The sequence below is a fragment of the Rutidosis leptorrhynchoides genome, chromosome 6 (genome assembly GCF_046630445.1).
Source record: "Rutidosis leptorrhynchoides isolate AG116_Rl617_1_P2 chromosome 6, CSIRO_AGI_Rlap_v1, whole genome shotgun sequence".
NCBI classification, from domain to species: Eukaryota; Viridiplantae; Streptophyta; class Magnoliopsida; order Asterales; family Asteraceae; genus Rutidosis; species Rutidosis leptorrhynchoides.
The window spans coordinates 58,070,805-58,085,274 of record NC_092338.1 but is presented as its reverse complement, the minus strand read 5'-3'; the positions used below and the strand labels follow the sequence as shown (position 1 = coordinate 58,085,274).

The 14,470-nt window shown below is 33.5% G+C and overlaps 1 protein-coding gene across 1 annotated transcript; it reads right to left on the bottom strand.

Annotated features, from left to right (window-relative positions):
* Positions 1 to 212: 212 nt before the first annotated feature.
* On the bottom strand, positions 213 to 1,422 carry LOC139853667 (uncharacterized mitochondrial protein AtMg00810-like). Its single transcript, XM_071843042.1, has 2 exons — positions 1,292 to 1,422; positions 213 to 1,215 (listed from the first exon to the last, which is right to left on the bottom strand). Exons 1-2 carry the CDS (start codon positions 1,420 to 1,422, stop codon positions 213 to 215), a joined length of 1,134 nt encoding a protein of 377 aa, XP_071699143.1.
* Positions 1,423 to 14,470: the final 13,048 nt, after the last annotated feature.

Here is a 14,470-nt window from a genome sequence, read left to right as displayed (position 1 = left end):
TTAAACTGGATCGAAACTCATCAAAAAGTGCAGTAGGTAGGCCTTTGGTGAAGATGTCGAAGATGTCTGCAAACTGATATCGAGAAGGAATATGAAGGACCCGAACATGACCCTTAAGAACAAGATCACGGACAAAATGGATGTCAATCTTAATGTGTTTGGTGCGCTGATGTTGCACCGGGTTGCTAGACATGTAAACAGCACTAACGTTGTCAAAGCAGGCAATGGAGCTCACGTAGAAGATTACGAATCCAACATGTGTCTGCAACGGCGTTCGCGACGCCGCGGTATTCAGCCTCGACACTGGAGCGTGACGGAGTCTGTTTCCGTTTAGAGGACCAAGATAGTAGATTATTACCCAAAAATACACAGTATCCAGATGTAGAGCGACGAGTAGAGGGACAACCAGCCCAATCAGCGTCAGAATAAGCAACCAATGAGCAAGTGCTAGATGAATAAAGCTGTAGACCAAGATCCAGAGTGCCCTGGACATAGCGAATGATCCTTCGGAGAGCAGCCATATGAGGCTCTCGAGGATCGTGCATATATAAACATATCTGCTGGACAACATAAGAGATGTCAGGCCTGGTAAAAGTGAGATACTGAAGAGCACCGGCAAGGCTACGATATAAAGTCGCATCCTTAACTGAGGGACCGGCAGTGGTCAGTTTGGTGCTAAAATCGATCGGTGTGCGACCAGAATTACAACTAACCATGTCTGCTCGTTCAATAATCTCAGATGCATACTTCTTCTGAGAGAGAAACATACCAGAATGAGTACGAGTGACATAAATGCCAAGAAAATAATTTAACGGTCCAAGATCAGTCATGGAGAACTCCTGATGTAAAGAGGTGATAACCCGATGAAGAAAGGCTGTAGACGAGGCAGTCAAGATGACGTCATCCACATATAATAATAAATAGGCTGTGTCTGCGCCGTGCTTGTAGATGAACAAAGAGGTGTCACATCTACTATGTTGGAATCCAACACGCTGAGCATACCCAGCAAATCGTTGAAACCAAGCTCGAGGAGCTTGTTTCAATCCGTATAAAGATTTCTGCAGAAGGCATACATGATCAGGACGACTAGGGTCTCGAAAATCTGGGGGCTGATGCATATAGATGGTCTCAGAGAGAGTACCGTGGAGAAATGCATTCTTGACATCTAGCTGATGAATGGGCCAGTGTCGAGATGCAGCAAGACTAAGTACAATCCTAATAGTGGAAAGTCTCATCACAATCAATACCAATCTGCTGGCTTCGACCGTTAGCGACAAGACGAGCCTTATACCTGCTCAGTGTACCGTCTGCATTAAACTTCTTCTTAAACAACCACATGGAGTGAACTATGTTCGTGTTCGTGGGGCGAGGCACAAGAGTCCAAGTACCATTTTTAATTAAAGCATTATATTCCTCAGTCATAGCGTTATGCCAGTTAGGGTCATTAAAGGCGTTGGAATATGTTTTTGGTGTAGAAGGTGTGGAAACGTGGAGATTAAGACGTTGAACATGTTTGGTGGTGCCAAGGCGGTGTCGAGTAACCATAGGGTGAGTAGAGGTCGTGTTTTGAGGTGGTGGGGGTGGTGAGGGTACGGGAGCGGGAGGAGAAGGAGGAGTAGGAGTGTCAGGTGAGGGTGGAGCGGCGATAGGAGGTGAAGATATGTCAGGTGATCATATACATACATATGTATATGTATATTTTTAATGCGAAAAGCTACTTAAGGACAAAGACGCGAAACTGATGAACCGCGGTAAATGCTAATGAATGCGGTGAGATTGCGCGGAATATTAAAGAGTGCGTAGGATTCTCGCAGTACTTGTGTGGAATGCCTAAGTGCCCGCGCATCTTACTTCCGCGCAGATCTCAAGCCTATAAATAGGGAGCTTGGCCTCTCATTTTAGGTTGTTGATTCTGGAAGGATTGCCCTAGTCATATTGATCTCTGTCGTGAGTTTGCCCGAGACTTGATCTTTGTTGGTTAAGGTAATTTACGAAGGCCGGGACATGGTTGTTGATCGTTTAGCACTTAACGAAATATGACAATAAGGTCCCAAAATCCTAATCGACATCCTTATACCCCCTCATTGAACTCAATCCTTGATTAGCCTTTATTGGATAATCTAGGATTGATCAATTGGCGTCATCAGTGGGACACGGATAGAATTGAAATGAGAAATTCACGTTCGTTTTAATCGAGCTGTTAAACTCATTTCCTAATTCTAATCGTGTTAATTTTCTTTATTATGTCGCGGGAATGTGTTTTCGATTCTAAAAGCGTAAAAACTTGAAGGTACTCTTGATTAAATATGACTACGGGTAACAAAAAGAAGAATACAAGCACTATAGGTGCATTTGACCCAAAAAATGCTTCGAATTTCGACTTTCAAGCAAGTCCTGAAGTTAGCCAACAAACTAAAGAGTTACTTGTAAAGGCATCTGCGAATGCCAGAGTAACTGAAGAAACGTAATCAAGTGTTATGGTAGAAAAAATGAACGCGGCAAAGCGAAATTTTCAGCAAGCACGTGAAGAGCAAAAGGCAGAGGAAATGAGGTTAAAATCAGACTCTGCAAATGTGCAGGCAAATGCGGACAAAAGTTTAGTTAATGAGAGCAATGCGCTTAATACCACTGAAAGTGCAGTAAAGGAAATGCCCAAAAAGACCGCGAAAAAAGTGCTTACGCCCTTAGAGGCAAAAGAATTGTTGCGGGAAGGAGGTTTTGACCTACGTATCCCAAACAACTATGAATGGCCGCTCAATGATATATCACCAAATACGCAAAGGTTAATAATAAATCATGATACAAGTGCGCGAAATGAAAGTCAAAATCAAAACGCTTTTGGTTCGCCAGTATTAATTTTGAAGAAAGCAAAGCGCACTAATACTTTGTTGCAAAATTCTGATAATTCTGATACTTCTGAAAAATCTGAAAGTGATCACGAGGTGGTTGAAATTTCCAAATTAAAACGCAAAAGGCCTCCCACGCCTTTTCCGCGTAATTATGAAGAAGGAGAAACATCTCAAGCCATTAAAATGAAGAATGCGCAGACATTTTTGGCGGATATGTTCAAAAAGTTGGTACCAAAAGACATGCATCACAAGTTTGAACATCTAAATGTCATTCAGCAAATGATTGAAAAGTGTTGCGCGGAGAATAAGGATGCGCGGCCGAAGAAAGCAGCTGAAATAACATCCGCAATAGACAAGTTTGTGGCACACATATCTGATTACCCGATTACTACACCACCCATTGTGCCTGCAACTCTAGGTGTATATTCAGGGTTAACAGATCCACTTGATTTTCTACAGAGATTTGAAGGAGTTGTGAGCACGTATAATTGGGACGAGCCGGTTGCGTGCCGCATATTTCCAATGGTGCTACAAGGCTTAGCGCGTGAATGGTTTCATAATCTAAGCGCAAGATGTAGTGACCCGAACTTTTCCATGTTTATATATATTCATTGAGATTGATATTTACATGATTAAATGTTTCCAACATGTTAAGCAATCAAACTTGTTAAGACTTGATTAATTGAAATATGTTTCATATAGACAATTGACCACCCAAGTTGACCGGCGATTCACGAACGTTAAAACTTGTAAAAACGACATGACGATATATATATATGGATATACATATGGTTAACATGAGATTATGATAAGTAAGTATCTCCATAAGTATATTAACAATGAGTTATATACATATAAACAAGACTACTAACTTAAGGATTTCGAAACGAGACATATATGTAACGATTATCGTTGTAACGACATTTAAATGTATATATATCATATTAAGATATATTAATATATCATAATATCATGATAATATAATAATTTAACATCTCATTAGATATAATAAACAATGGGTTAACAACATTAATTGAGATCGTTAACTTAAAGGTTTCAAAACAACACTTACATGTAACGAGTAACGATGACTTAACGACTCAGTTAAAATGTATATACATGTAGTGTATTTAGATGTATTAAAATACTTTTGGAAGACTTCAAGACATATATCAAAACACTCATACTTAACGAAAATGGTTACAGTTACTTTCCCATTCTTTTCGTTCATCAAGAATTCTAGTCGTATTCTTACCCGTATTATACACAGCTTCAAAACGTACTTACTATGGGTATATACCAATAGGAACTAGCATGGAATTCCACTCTTGATTATGTCATGTATGACTAATCAATTTTAACTTCTACCATGAGCTAGTCAACTAACTAGAACTCCTTTTAACCCCACTCACCACTCACCAATTACCACTCATCATTCACTCCATTTCACTTCCAATTCTCTTTCTAATTCTCTCTCAACACACACACACTATTATGAACGTATTTTTCCAGTAGTTAATCATCATCTTCATCAAAAATCACTTCAAGAATCAAGCTATAATCATCATAGGAAGAACACTTCAAGAACACTTCAAAAATCCCTTCAAGTTTACTAATTTACTTCCAAGCTTTCTAATCCATTCCAAGTAATCATCTAAGATCAAGAAACCTTTGTTATATACAGTAGGTTATCTTTCTTATTCAAGGTAATATTCATATTCAAACTTTGATTCAATTTCTATAACTATAAACTATCTTAATTCGAGTAAAAATCTTACTTGAACTTGTTTTTGGTCATGATCCTACTTCAAGAACTTTCAAGCCATCCAAGATCCTTTGAAGCTAGATCATTTCTTGTCACTTCCAGTAGTTTTACCTACTAAACTTGAGGTAGTAATGATGTTCATAACATCATTCGATTCATATATATAAAACTATCTTATTCGAAGGTTTAAACTCGTAATCACTAGAACATAGTTTAGTTAATTCTAAACTTGTTCGCAAACAAAAGTTAATCCTTCTAACTTGACTTTTAAAATTAACTAAACACATGTTCTATATCTATATGATATGCTAACTTAATGATTTAAAACCTGGAAACACGAAAAACACCGTAAAACCGGATTTACGCCGTCGTAGTAACACCGCGGGCTGTTTTGGGTTAGTTAATTAAAAACTATGATAAACTTTGATTTAAAAGTTGTTATTATGAGAAAATGATTTTTATTATGAACATGAAACTATATCCAAAAATTATGGTTAAACTCAAAGTGAAAGTATGTTTTCTAAAATGGTCATCTAGACGTCGTTCTTTCGACTGAAATGACTACCTTTACAAAAACGACTTGTAACTTATTTTTCCGACTATAAACCTATACTTTTTCTGTTTAGATTCATAAAATAGAGTTCAATATGAAACCATAGCAATTTGATTCACTCAAAACGGATTTAAAATGAAGAAGTTATGGGTAAAACAAGATTGGATAATTTTTCTCATTTTAGCTACGTGAAAATTGGTAACAAATCTATTCCAACCATAACTTAATCAACTTGTATTGTATATTATGTAATCTTGAGATACCATAGACACGTATACAATGTTTCGACCTATCATGTCGACACATCTATATATATTTTGGAACAACCATAGACACTCTATATGTGAATGTTGGAGTTAGCTATACAGGGTTGAGGTTGATTCCAAAATATATATAGTTTGAGTTGTGATCAATACTGAGATACGTATACACTGGGTCGTGGATTGATTCAAGATAATATTTATCGATTTATTTCTGTACATCTAACTGTGGACAACTAGTTGTAGGTTACTAACGAGGACAGCTGACTTAATAAACTTAAAACATCAAAATATATTAAAAGTGTTGTAAATATATTTTGAACATACTTTAATATATATGTATATATTGTTATAGGTTCGTGAATCAACAGTGGCCAAGTCTTATTTCTCGACGAAGTAAAAAAAACTGTGAAAGTGAGTTATAGTCCCACTTTTAAAATCTAATATTTTTGGGATGAGAATACATGCAGGTTTTATAAATGATTTACAAAATAGACACAAGTACGTGAAACTACATTCTATGGTTGAATTATCGAAATCGAATATGCCCCTTTTTATTAAGTCTGGTAATCTAAGAATTAGGGAACAGACACCCTAATTGACGCGAATCCTAAAGATAGATCTATTGGGCCTAACAAACCCCATCCAAAGTACCGGATGCTTTAGTACTTCGAAATATCATATCCGAAGGGTGTCCCGGAATGATGGAGATATTCTTATATATGCATCTTGTTAATGTCGGTTACCAGGTGTTCACCATATGAATGATTTTTATCTCTATGTATGGGATGTGTATTGAAATATGAAATCTTGTGGTCTATTGTTACGATTTGATATATATATATGTTAAACCTATAACTCACCAACATTTTTGTTGACGTTTAAAGCATGTTTATTCTCAGGTGAATATTAAGAGCTTCTGCTGTTGCATACTAAAATAAGGACAAGATTTGGAGTCCATGTTTGTATGATATTGTGTAAAAACTGCATTCAAGAAACTGATTTCGATGTAACATATTTGTATTGTAAACCATTATGTAATGGTCGTGTGTAAACAGGATATTTTAGATTATCATTATTTGATAATCTACGTAAAGCTTTATAAACCTTTATTTATGAAATAAAGGTTATGGTTTGTTTTAAAAATGAATGCAGTCTTTGAAAAACGTCTCATATAGAGGTCAAAACCTCGCAACGAAATCAATTAATATGGAACGTTTTTAATCAATAAGAACGGGACATTTCAGTTGGTATCCGAGCGTTGGTCTTAGAGAACCAGAATTTTGCATTAGTGTGTCTTATCGAGTTTGTTAGGATGCATTAGTGAGTCTGGACTTCGACCGTGTTTACTTGAAAAATGATTGCTTAACAAATTTTGTTGGAAACTATATATTTTTAACATGTGAATATTATGTGATATATTAATCTCTTAACGCGTTTGATATTATGTGATAGATGTCTACCTCTAGAACAAGTCCCATTGACTCACCTAATAATAATGAAGAGTCAAATGTAAATTGGAATGATTCGTGGACTGATTCACAAGTTCCCGAAGAGGAACCGGAAGAAGAGTCGGAACCGGAAGAAGAATCGAAGCCGGAAGAAGAATCGGAACCGGATGAAGAAATAGAACCGGTGGGGGAAATAATAAAACGGTTAAGTAAAAGAAAATCCTCAACCAACCGACCAAGGTTAATTATGGTCAATGGTGTTTCCGCCAAGGAAGCAAAATATTGGGAGGATTACCAATTCTCCGATGAATCGGATTCTGACGAGAATTCCGATGATGTTATAGAAATTACCCCAACTGAATTTAAAAAGGCAAAAGAAAATAATAAGGGAAAGGGCATAAAAATAGAGAAATCTAATTCCAACCCCGATGAACTTTATATGTATCGTCAACCCCCGAAGTCCTTAAGTTGTAACAATGACCCGGGAACCTCTAAACCACCAGGTTTTTCTAAACCAATGTGGATAACGACGGCTCGTATTAGGGAAACATCATATATCCCTAGAAACTTGGCAAAACGAACCAAAACCGAAGAAGAAGAAACAAGCGAGTCGGAATAAGATAGTTGTATTCATGTGGTGTAATATAAGTAATATAGTGTGCTTATGCTTTATGATATATGTAAAAATTGCTTGTATTAATAAGTATTTTTTTTATGAATCTAACTCTTGTCTATTTTACAGTATAAAAACACAAAATGGATAGACAACCCAATATTTTAAGAGACCTACCCGGAGACATGATTGATGAAATCTTGTCTAGAGTCGGTCAGAATTCTTCGGCACAACTATTTAAGGCGAGATCAGTTTGTAAGACATTCGAAGAACGTTCCAAGAATGCCTTGGTTTATAAAAGGCTTTCGTTCGAAAGATGGGGGATATCACATTGGGAAATCCATAAGTTACGATGTGTTTACTTTGACGCATATATTGCGGGGAACCCAAATGCTATTTTACGCAATGGGTTAAGAAATTATTTTGACTCAATATATCCGAATATTGGACTTCGTGATTTAGAAAAAGCGGCTAACATGCAACATAAAGAAGCATGTTATGCTTACGGATTAGTAATGTTCGCTTCTCACCAAAGTGAGAACAAGAACATCGGGCTACAACTATTAAACAAAACGTTCCCACAAGTGACGGAGTCGGTAATTGGGGAAAGAAATGAGGTTTTTAGATTGTTACGGGACTGTTGGACATTACGTAACCCTCGTCCCTTTGACGACGTTACAACACGCTGTCTTATCAACGGCCATAACGGTTATGTTCCACAAGACCAAGGATGGGAAGTAATCCTAGTAAAACCAGAATGCATGACTTGTTTCTGGACGTATGAATTACGTGTCTTTATTGCCTTTGCTGAACGACTTGTGTACTAGCTAGAATTATCTTCACAACCATCTTGTATCAAATTTATTGTGTGCTATATTTCATGCTATATGTAAAATAAGCGGTATTGTAAGTTTGTAAAATATTGTGTCAAAGTTTGAACGCGAAATATTATTATAATCAGTTTTTCATATAGAATTGTAGTAGTTGAATTGTATATTAGCTACTAAGTATGAACTTAACGGGTAGGTACTACCCGAATTTAAACTTATAAAACGATAATATGAAGAAAAAGCTTTTATAAATGAGTTCATATTATGCTACGAAATACTATTAACTACTCTTAATATTCTATATGATTAACTTGTTCCATTTGACTATTTTGAAGGAAATGGCACCGACTACTCGACACACCGTGAATATGAATGAAGAGGAATTCCGTACTTTTCTAGCTTCAAACATAGCCGCAGTACAGGCTGCGCTACATACCAACAATAACCTTGGATCTAGCAGTACAGGAAATCGTGTAGGATGCACCTACAAAGAATTCACTGCCTGCAAACCTTTGGAATTTGATGGAACCGAAGGACCGATCGGATTGAAACGGTGGACCGAGAAGGTCGAATCGGTATTTGCCATAAGTAAGTGTACTGAAGAGGACAAAGTGAAGTACGCTACGCATACCTTCACAGGTTCTGTGTTAACATGGTGGAATACCTATCTAGAGCAAGTAGGACAAGATGATACGTACGCACTACCGTGGTCAGCATTCAAGCACTTGATGAACGAGAAGTACCGTCCCAGAACCGAGGTGTGACAACCCGGAAATTTCCAACCAAATTTAAACTTTAATCTTTATATTATTCCGACACGATAAGCAAAGTTTGTTAAGTTAAATCTCAAGAATTTTAAATTGTGTTCATACATTCATTATAACCTCGACCAAATATCGACGATTCACGAACCGTTATATATAAATAAATATGTATATATATATGTATATATATATTATAACTTGAGAATATTAATAAAGTATTAAACGTATAATACTTTACATGAACGTATTTGTTTCAATATGTTTATCGATAGAATTAGAAGATAATATCAAATGATTGATTTATCAAATACATTATGATATGATTACGGGTCTATGTTATGAGGTTCACTGTGATTTAAGAAATCTATTCTTTTTGACAACATTCGGAAAATGGTAAAGTGATTTATAAGTAAGAACGTGAAGTGTAAATAACTTAGATGTTGGATATCGACAAGTTAAGTAACTCGACATTTTTCATTAAGATGATTTCATACATTTAATTAACCTTTGAACTTTATCCAATGCTTCACCAACAAACTGTAATTTAAAAACTTGAAACCTATTATGAATATATATGATTCTACTTTTCTAAAACATTTTATGATATAACGATTTCCATTATTTTAACCTTTAAACAAAATGATTCTTAAAAATATATTTGGTTTTGGAAAACAAAATTATTATATTTATTTGATTTAGTTTCAAACGTACAAAAACGTTTTCAGTTTAAAAAGAACTTTATTATTAAAACGTATATAACTTTTATAAATATCTAGAACCACTTTTGACAACTCATTACTTAACCAGTATGATAAAGATAACGATATTTATATTTTATTTTATTAAATATATATAAAGATTTAAATTAATATTATATATATTTATACGCGTATTATACGTACATAGTTTTATACTTTTACTATACTTAAACTTTACCTTTACTTTATTTTTACTTTACTTTAACTTTAATAATTCACTTTAATAATTCATACTTTAATAATTCACTTTAATAATTCATACTTTAATAATTCACTTTAATAATTCATACTTTAATAATTCACTTTAATAATTCATACTTTAATAATTCACTTTAATAATTCATACTTTAATAATTCACTTTAATAATTCAAAAATCTATTATAAATAGAATTCAATAGGTTTCATTATTTCATAGAAATTTGAAAATATTTTTCTCTAAACTCTCTCAATCGATTTACATATATATATTTACTCCGTATTATTTCAAGATATTATTAGTATACATAAAATATTACGTCAGAGTGCTGTCCGAGTGATTTCGAAATTGTTTTTCGAGTGGGATTGGATTAAGGAAATTATGGGTTATAGCTATGGAGGTGACTAGATATGGTTCATGGGTATGCTCATGAGGTCAATATAGTGTTTATCATCTTCGTTGCGTCTACGTACCTTTCCTGCAATATTGAATCTCAATATTGATAAGTGAGTACTCATAATTTAACTTTTACATACTAATAGTGTATCCCTGACTAGTGCTCGAGTATTTAGGATTATGCATGCTTGTACTTTTGATATTGCCATTTGACAGGTTAGGTTGAATGTTGAATTAGTTACACTTGCGGTTGAGATAAGGTATAAGATATGCATGTCCTTGGAAAGCTAGCGAAAAATTAAGAACTTTTCCTTTAGATATCGAATGGTTTCGATGAACGGATTAGAAGTTATAATCAATTGAATTTTCGATATTTTTATTAAAAATGATTATTATTATCGTCGTTTTTATCGTCGTTCTAGTTTTATCTTATTATTATCATTATTATTATCTTTATCAATAAAAGGGATTTATCATTAAAAATTGTTATTTTTTTATTATTACTATCGTTAAAGTTATAATTAGTATTATTATTATTATCCAATTATTATTATTATTATTATTATTATTATTATTGGTATTATTATTATTATTATCATTATTAATATATATATCATTATTTAAAAATGGTTATTGTTATTGTTATTATTATTATTACTATATTATCATTAAGATAATTATTAGTATTATCGTTAATAATGTTATAGTAACTATCATTATTAATATTAGTGTAATTAAAACAAATATTTGTAACACCTAATTATTTTGATTACTATTATTATCATTATTATGAACACGATATAAAAGACGATTAAAAGCTATTAAACGAAACGATTAAGAAATAATGGGTAAGAGTATCATGATGAAATTAAAATATTATAAGATATTGATTTAGATAAAATTATCGTTCTTATTATTTTTATCTTTACTATTATTATTAAAAGTATCGTTAGTATTAAAACTATCATTTTAATAAAAATTATCATTTTAATAGAAATGTCATTGTTACTATAAAATATTATTATTATTATTATTATTTTAAATAGAATTATTATTTTAAATAGAATATTAAAAATTATCGTAAATATTAAAGTTATCATAATTAGAATTATCGTTTTATCATAACGTCATCTTAGTAATTATAAATATTGATATTTTTATAATAATAATTATTATTACAAAATAATACAACTTTTACTTACTATCATTATAGATATTATTTTATAAAATAAATATGTGATACAAACATATTTTACTACGTGTAATAACTTACTTTAATAATACCTATCATATTATCTTTATAATATTAAATGAACCCTATAAATTTTATTACTTAACATTTATAAAAGTATATTTTATTATATAAATATAATATAAAATTTTATTTATTAATAAATAAATTATATTATTTACTCTAATAAATCTTTTAAAAATATTTAAAAATATAAAACGACGATATTTAAACTATATATTAATCATGTATAGATTTTTGGAAATTATTTTGAGTCAAATTTACTTTTTTTTTGACTTTTGCATATTAGTCTCGAGCATTAGGATTGTGGTACACTATGACTTGACCTAATTTGTTAGACAAATATTGACCAACACATAAATATATATAATTAATTTAGGTTCGTGAATCCGAGGCCAACCTTGCACTTGTTCAATGATGTTATATGTATTTTTACTACGAAATACAGTATGGTGAGTTTCATTTGCCTTTTTTACCCCTTTATATTTTTGGGCTGAGAATACATGCGCAACTTTTATAAATGTTTTACGAAATAGACACAAGTAATTGAAACTACATTATATGGTTGAATTATCAAAATCGAATATGCCCCTTTTTATTAAGTCTGGTAATCTAAGAATTAGGGAACAGACACCCTAATTGACGCGAATCCTAAAGATAGATCTATTGGGCCTAACAAACCCCATCCAAAGTACCGGATGCTTTAGTACTTCGAAATTTATATCATGTCCGAAGGAGGATCCCGGAATGATAGGGGATATTCTTATATGTATCTAGTTAATGTCGGTTACCAGGTGTTCACCATATGAATGATTATTTTTGTCTCTATGCATGGGACGTATATTTATGAGAACTGGAAATGAAATTCTTGTGGTCTATTAAAATGATGGAAATAAATGATTATGATAAACTAATGAACTCACCAACCTTTTGGTTGACACTTTAAAGCATGTTTATTCTTAGGTGTTAAAGAAATCTTCCGCTGTGCATTTGCTCATTTTAAAGATATTACTTGGAGTCTTTCATAGCATATTTCGAAGAACGTTGCATTCGAGTCATTGAGTTCATCAAAGATTATTATTAAATCAATTTATAGTTGGATAGTGGATATTATGAAATGGTATGCATGCCTGTCAATTTTCGATGTAAAGAAAGATTGTCTTTTAAAAACGAATGCAATGTCTGTAAAATGTATCATATAGAGGTCAAAGACCTCGCAATGTAATCAACTATTGTGAATCGTTTATAATGTATATGAACGGGTCCTTTCAGTTGGTATCAGAGCGGTGGTCTTAGCGAACCAGGTCTGCATTAGTGTGTCTAACTGATAAGTCGTTAGGATGCATTAGTGAGTCTGGACTTCGACCGTGTCTGCATATCAAAAGTTTTGCTTATCATTTCTAGTCGGAAATCATCTGCTTATCATCCATAGAAAATTACCTGCTTATCATTATTATTCTAGACACGTCTTGCTACATTAATTGCATGAGTAGTGTATAGACAAAATTCATATCTTAGCGTATCTGCTAAATCATATCTTATCGTATCTGTTACTTTAAACTTTCCCTGACATATCCCGCAAATTCCTTCGTAATCTATGAAATCTTTTGATCTCTATATATAGATATCCTATGTAAATAGAATACCACCCGATAGCCGAAAAATCATTTTATATCGAAAATCCTTTATCCAATCGTACGAAATGGAATTTGTCATCAGTTCAAGTCACTCGGATTCCGAAATGGAATCTCACTCAAGCTCCGAAAGCAGTGTGACCGGAATGGATCAACCAATCAGTCATCACCTATTCTGGATGAATTGGAAATGGGTTCGTAGCCTCCTCAATCATTGGAAACAAGAAGAAGGCGATCCTTTCCATCCACCACATTGCCCTCTTGGCGAAGAACCTGAAGCACTTACCGGCGAACCTGTTCGAGACACCATTTTCTCTCTCATTTTCAGGGTATCTCGTCACGATTATATACTACATCAAATTCTAGATTTTATTTATCCGCTCGTTCCGACCGACAATCATCCTGGAATAATAGAAGAAGTCAACGAACTTCGCACTCGGGTAGTGGCTTTGGAGAATATGGTGCAGAGATTACAAACACCAGCAGCAGCACCAGCAGCATAACCAGTACCACCATCATCAACGCCAACAGTACCATTACCACCTCCAACCACAACCGCGTTTGTAAACCTCAACTTCACAATCTATCCCACTAGCATCAACGTCATACGCACCATAGATACCAAGGAGTACCAACAATAATAACTGACGAAGTATTAATTCATAACTTCATTGGAGAAACATTCCGCGGCGATTATATAATCTCTAAAGTCTTAGAGATTATCTAATCTATCCCTAACCATAAATCAGTTAAGCGAACCAAAATGATAGAAGGAAGAGTAGAAACCCTGACAAAAATGGTGTGTGATTAACAAGTTAAACTTGTTTTACCAACAACATCAACAGTACCGTCAACATCACCAGCATCGTCAGTACAGTCAACATCAGAATCAACAACACCTATAATATCACAAACTCCGTCAGTTCAAGAATCACTGTGGACATCATTACGAATCAATAACGTATATATTGTATCAACAAGTTATGAAGAATTAACTCATTCCCTCTGAAGAAATTATATATATTTTATATACATATATATATATTTTGAAATAAAAAATAAATCTTTCCGTGCTAAGCTATTGTGTGTGAATCTTAACTACTCGGTTAATTCATATTACAAATATGCAATAATGTACGTCCCTCGCC

Excerpts from the sequence above, each read along its gene's own strand:
- LOC139853667 (XM_071843042.1), bottom strand. The coding sequence starts at position 1,422 with ATGACTGAGGAATATAATGCTTTAATTAAAAATGGTACTTGGACTCTT. Across the intron at positions 1,216-1,291 it reads GCAGACGGTACACTGAGCAG|GATTGTACTTAGTCTTGCTG; the intron begins GTATAAGGCTCG and ends TTCCACTATTAG.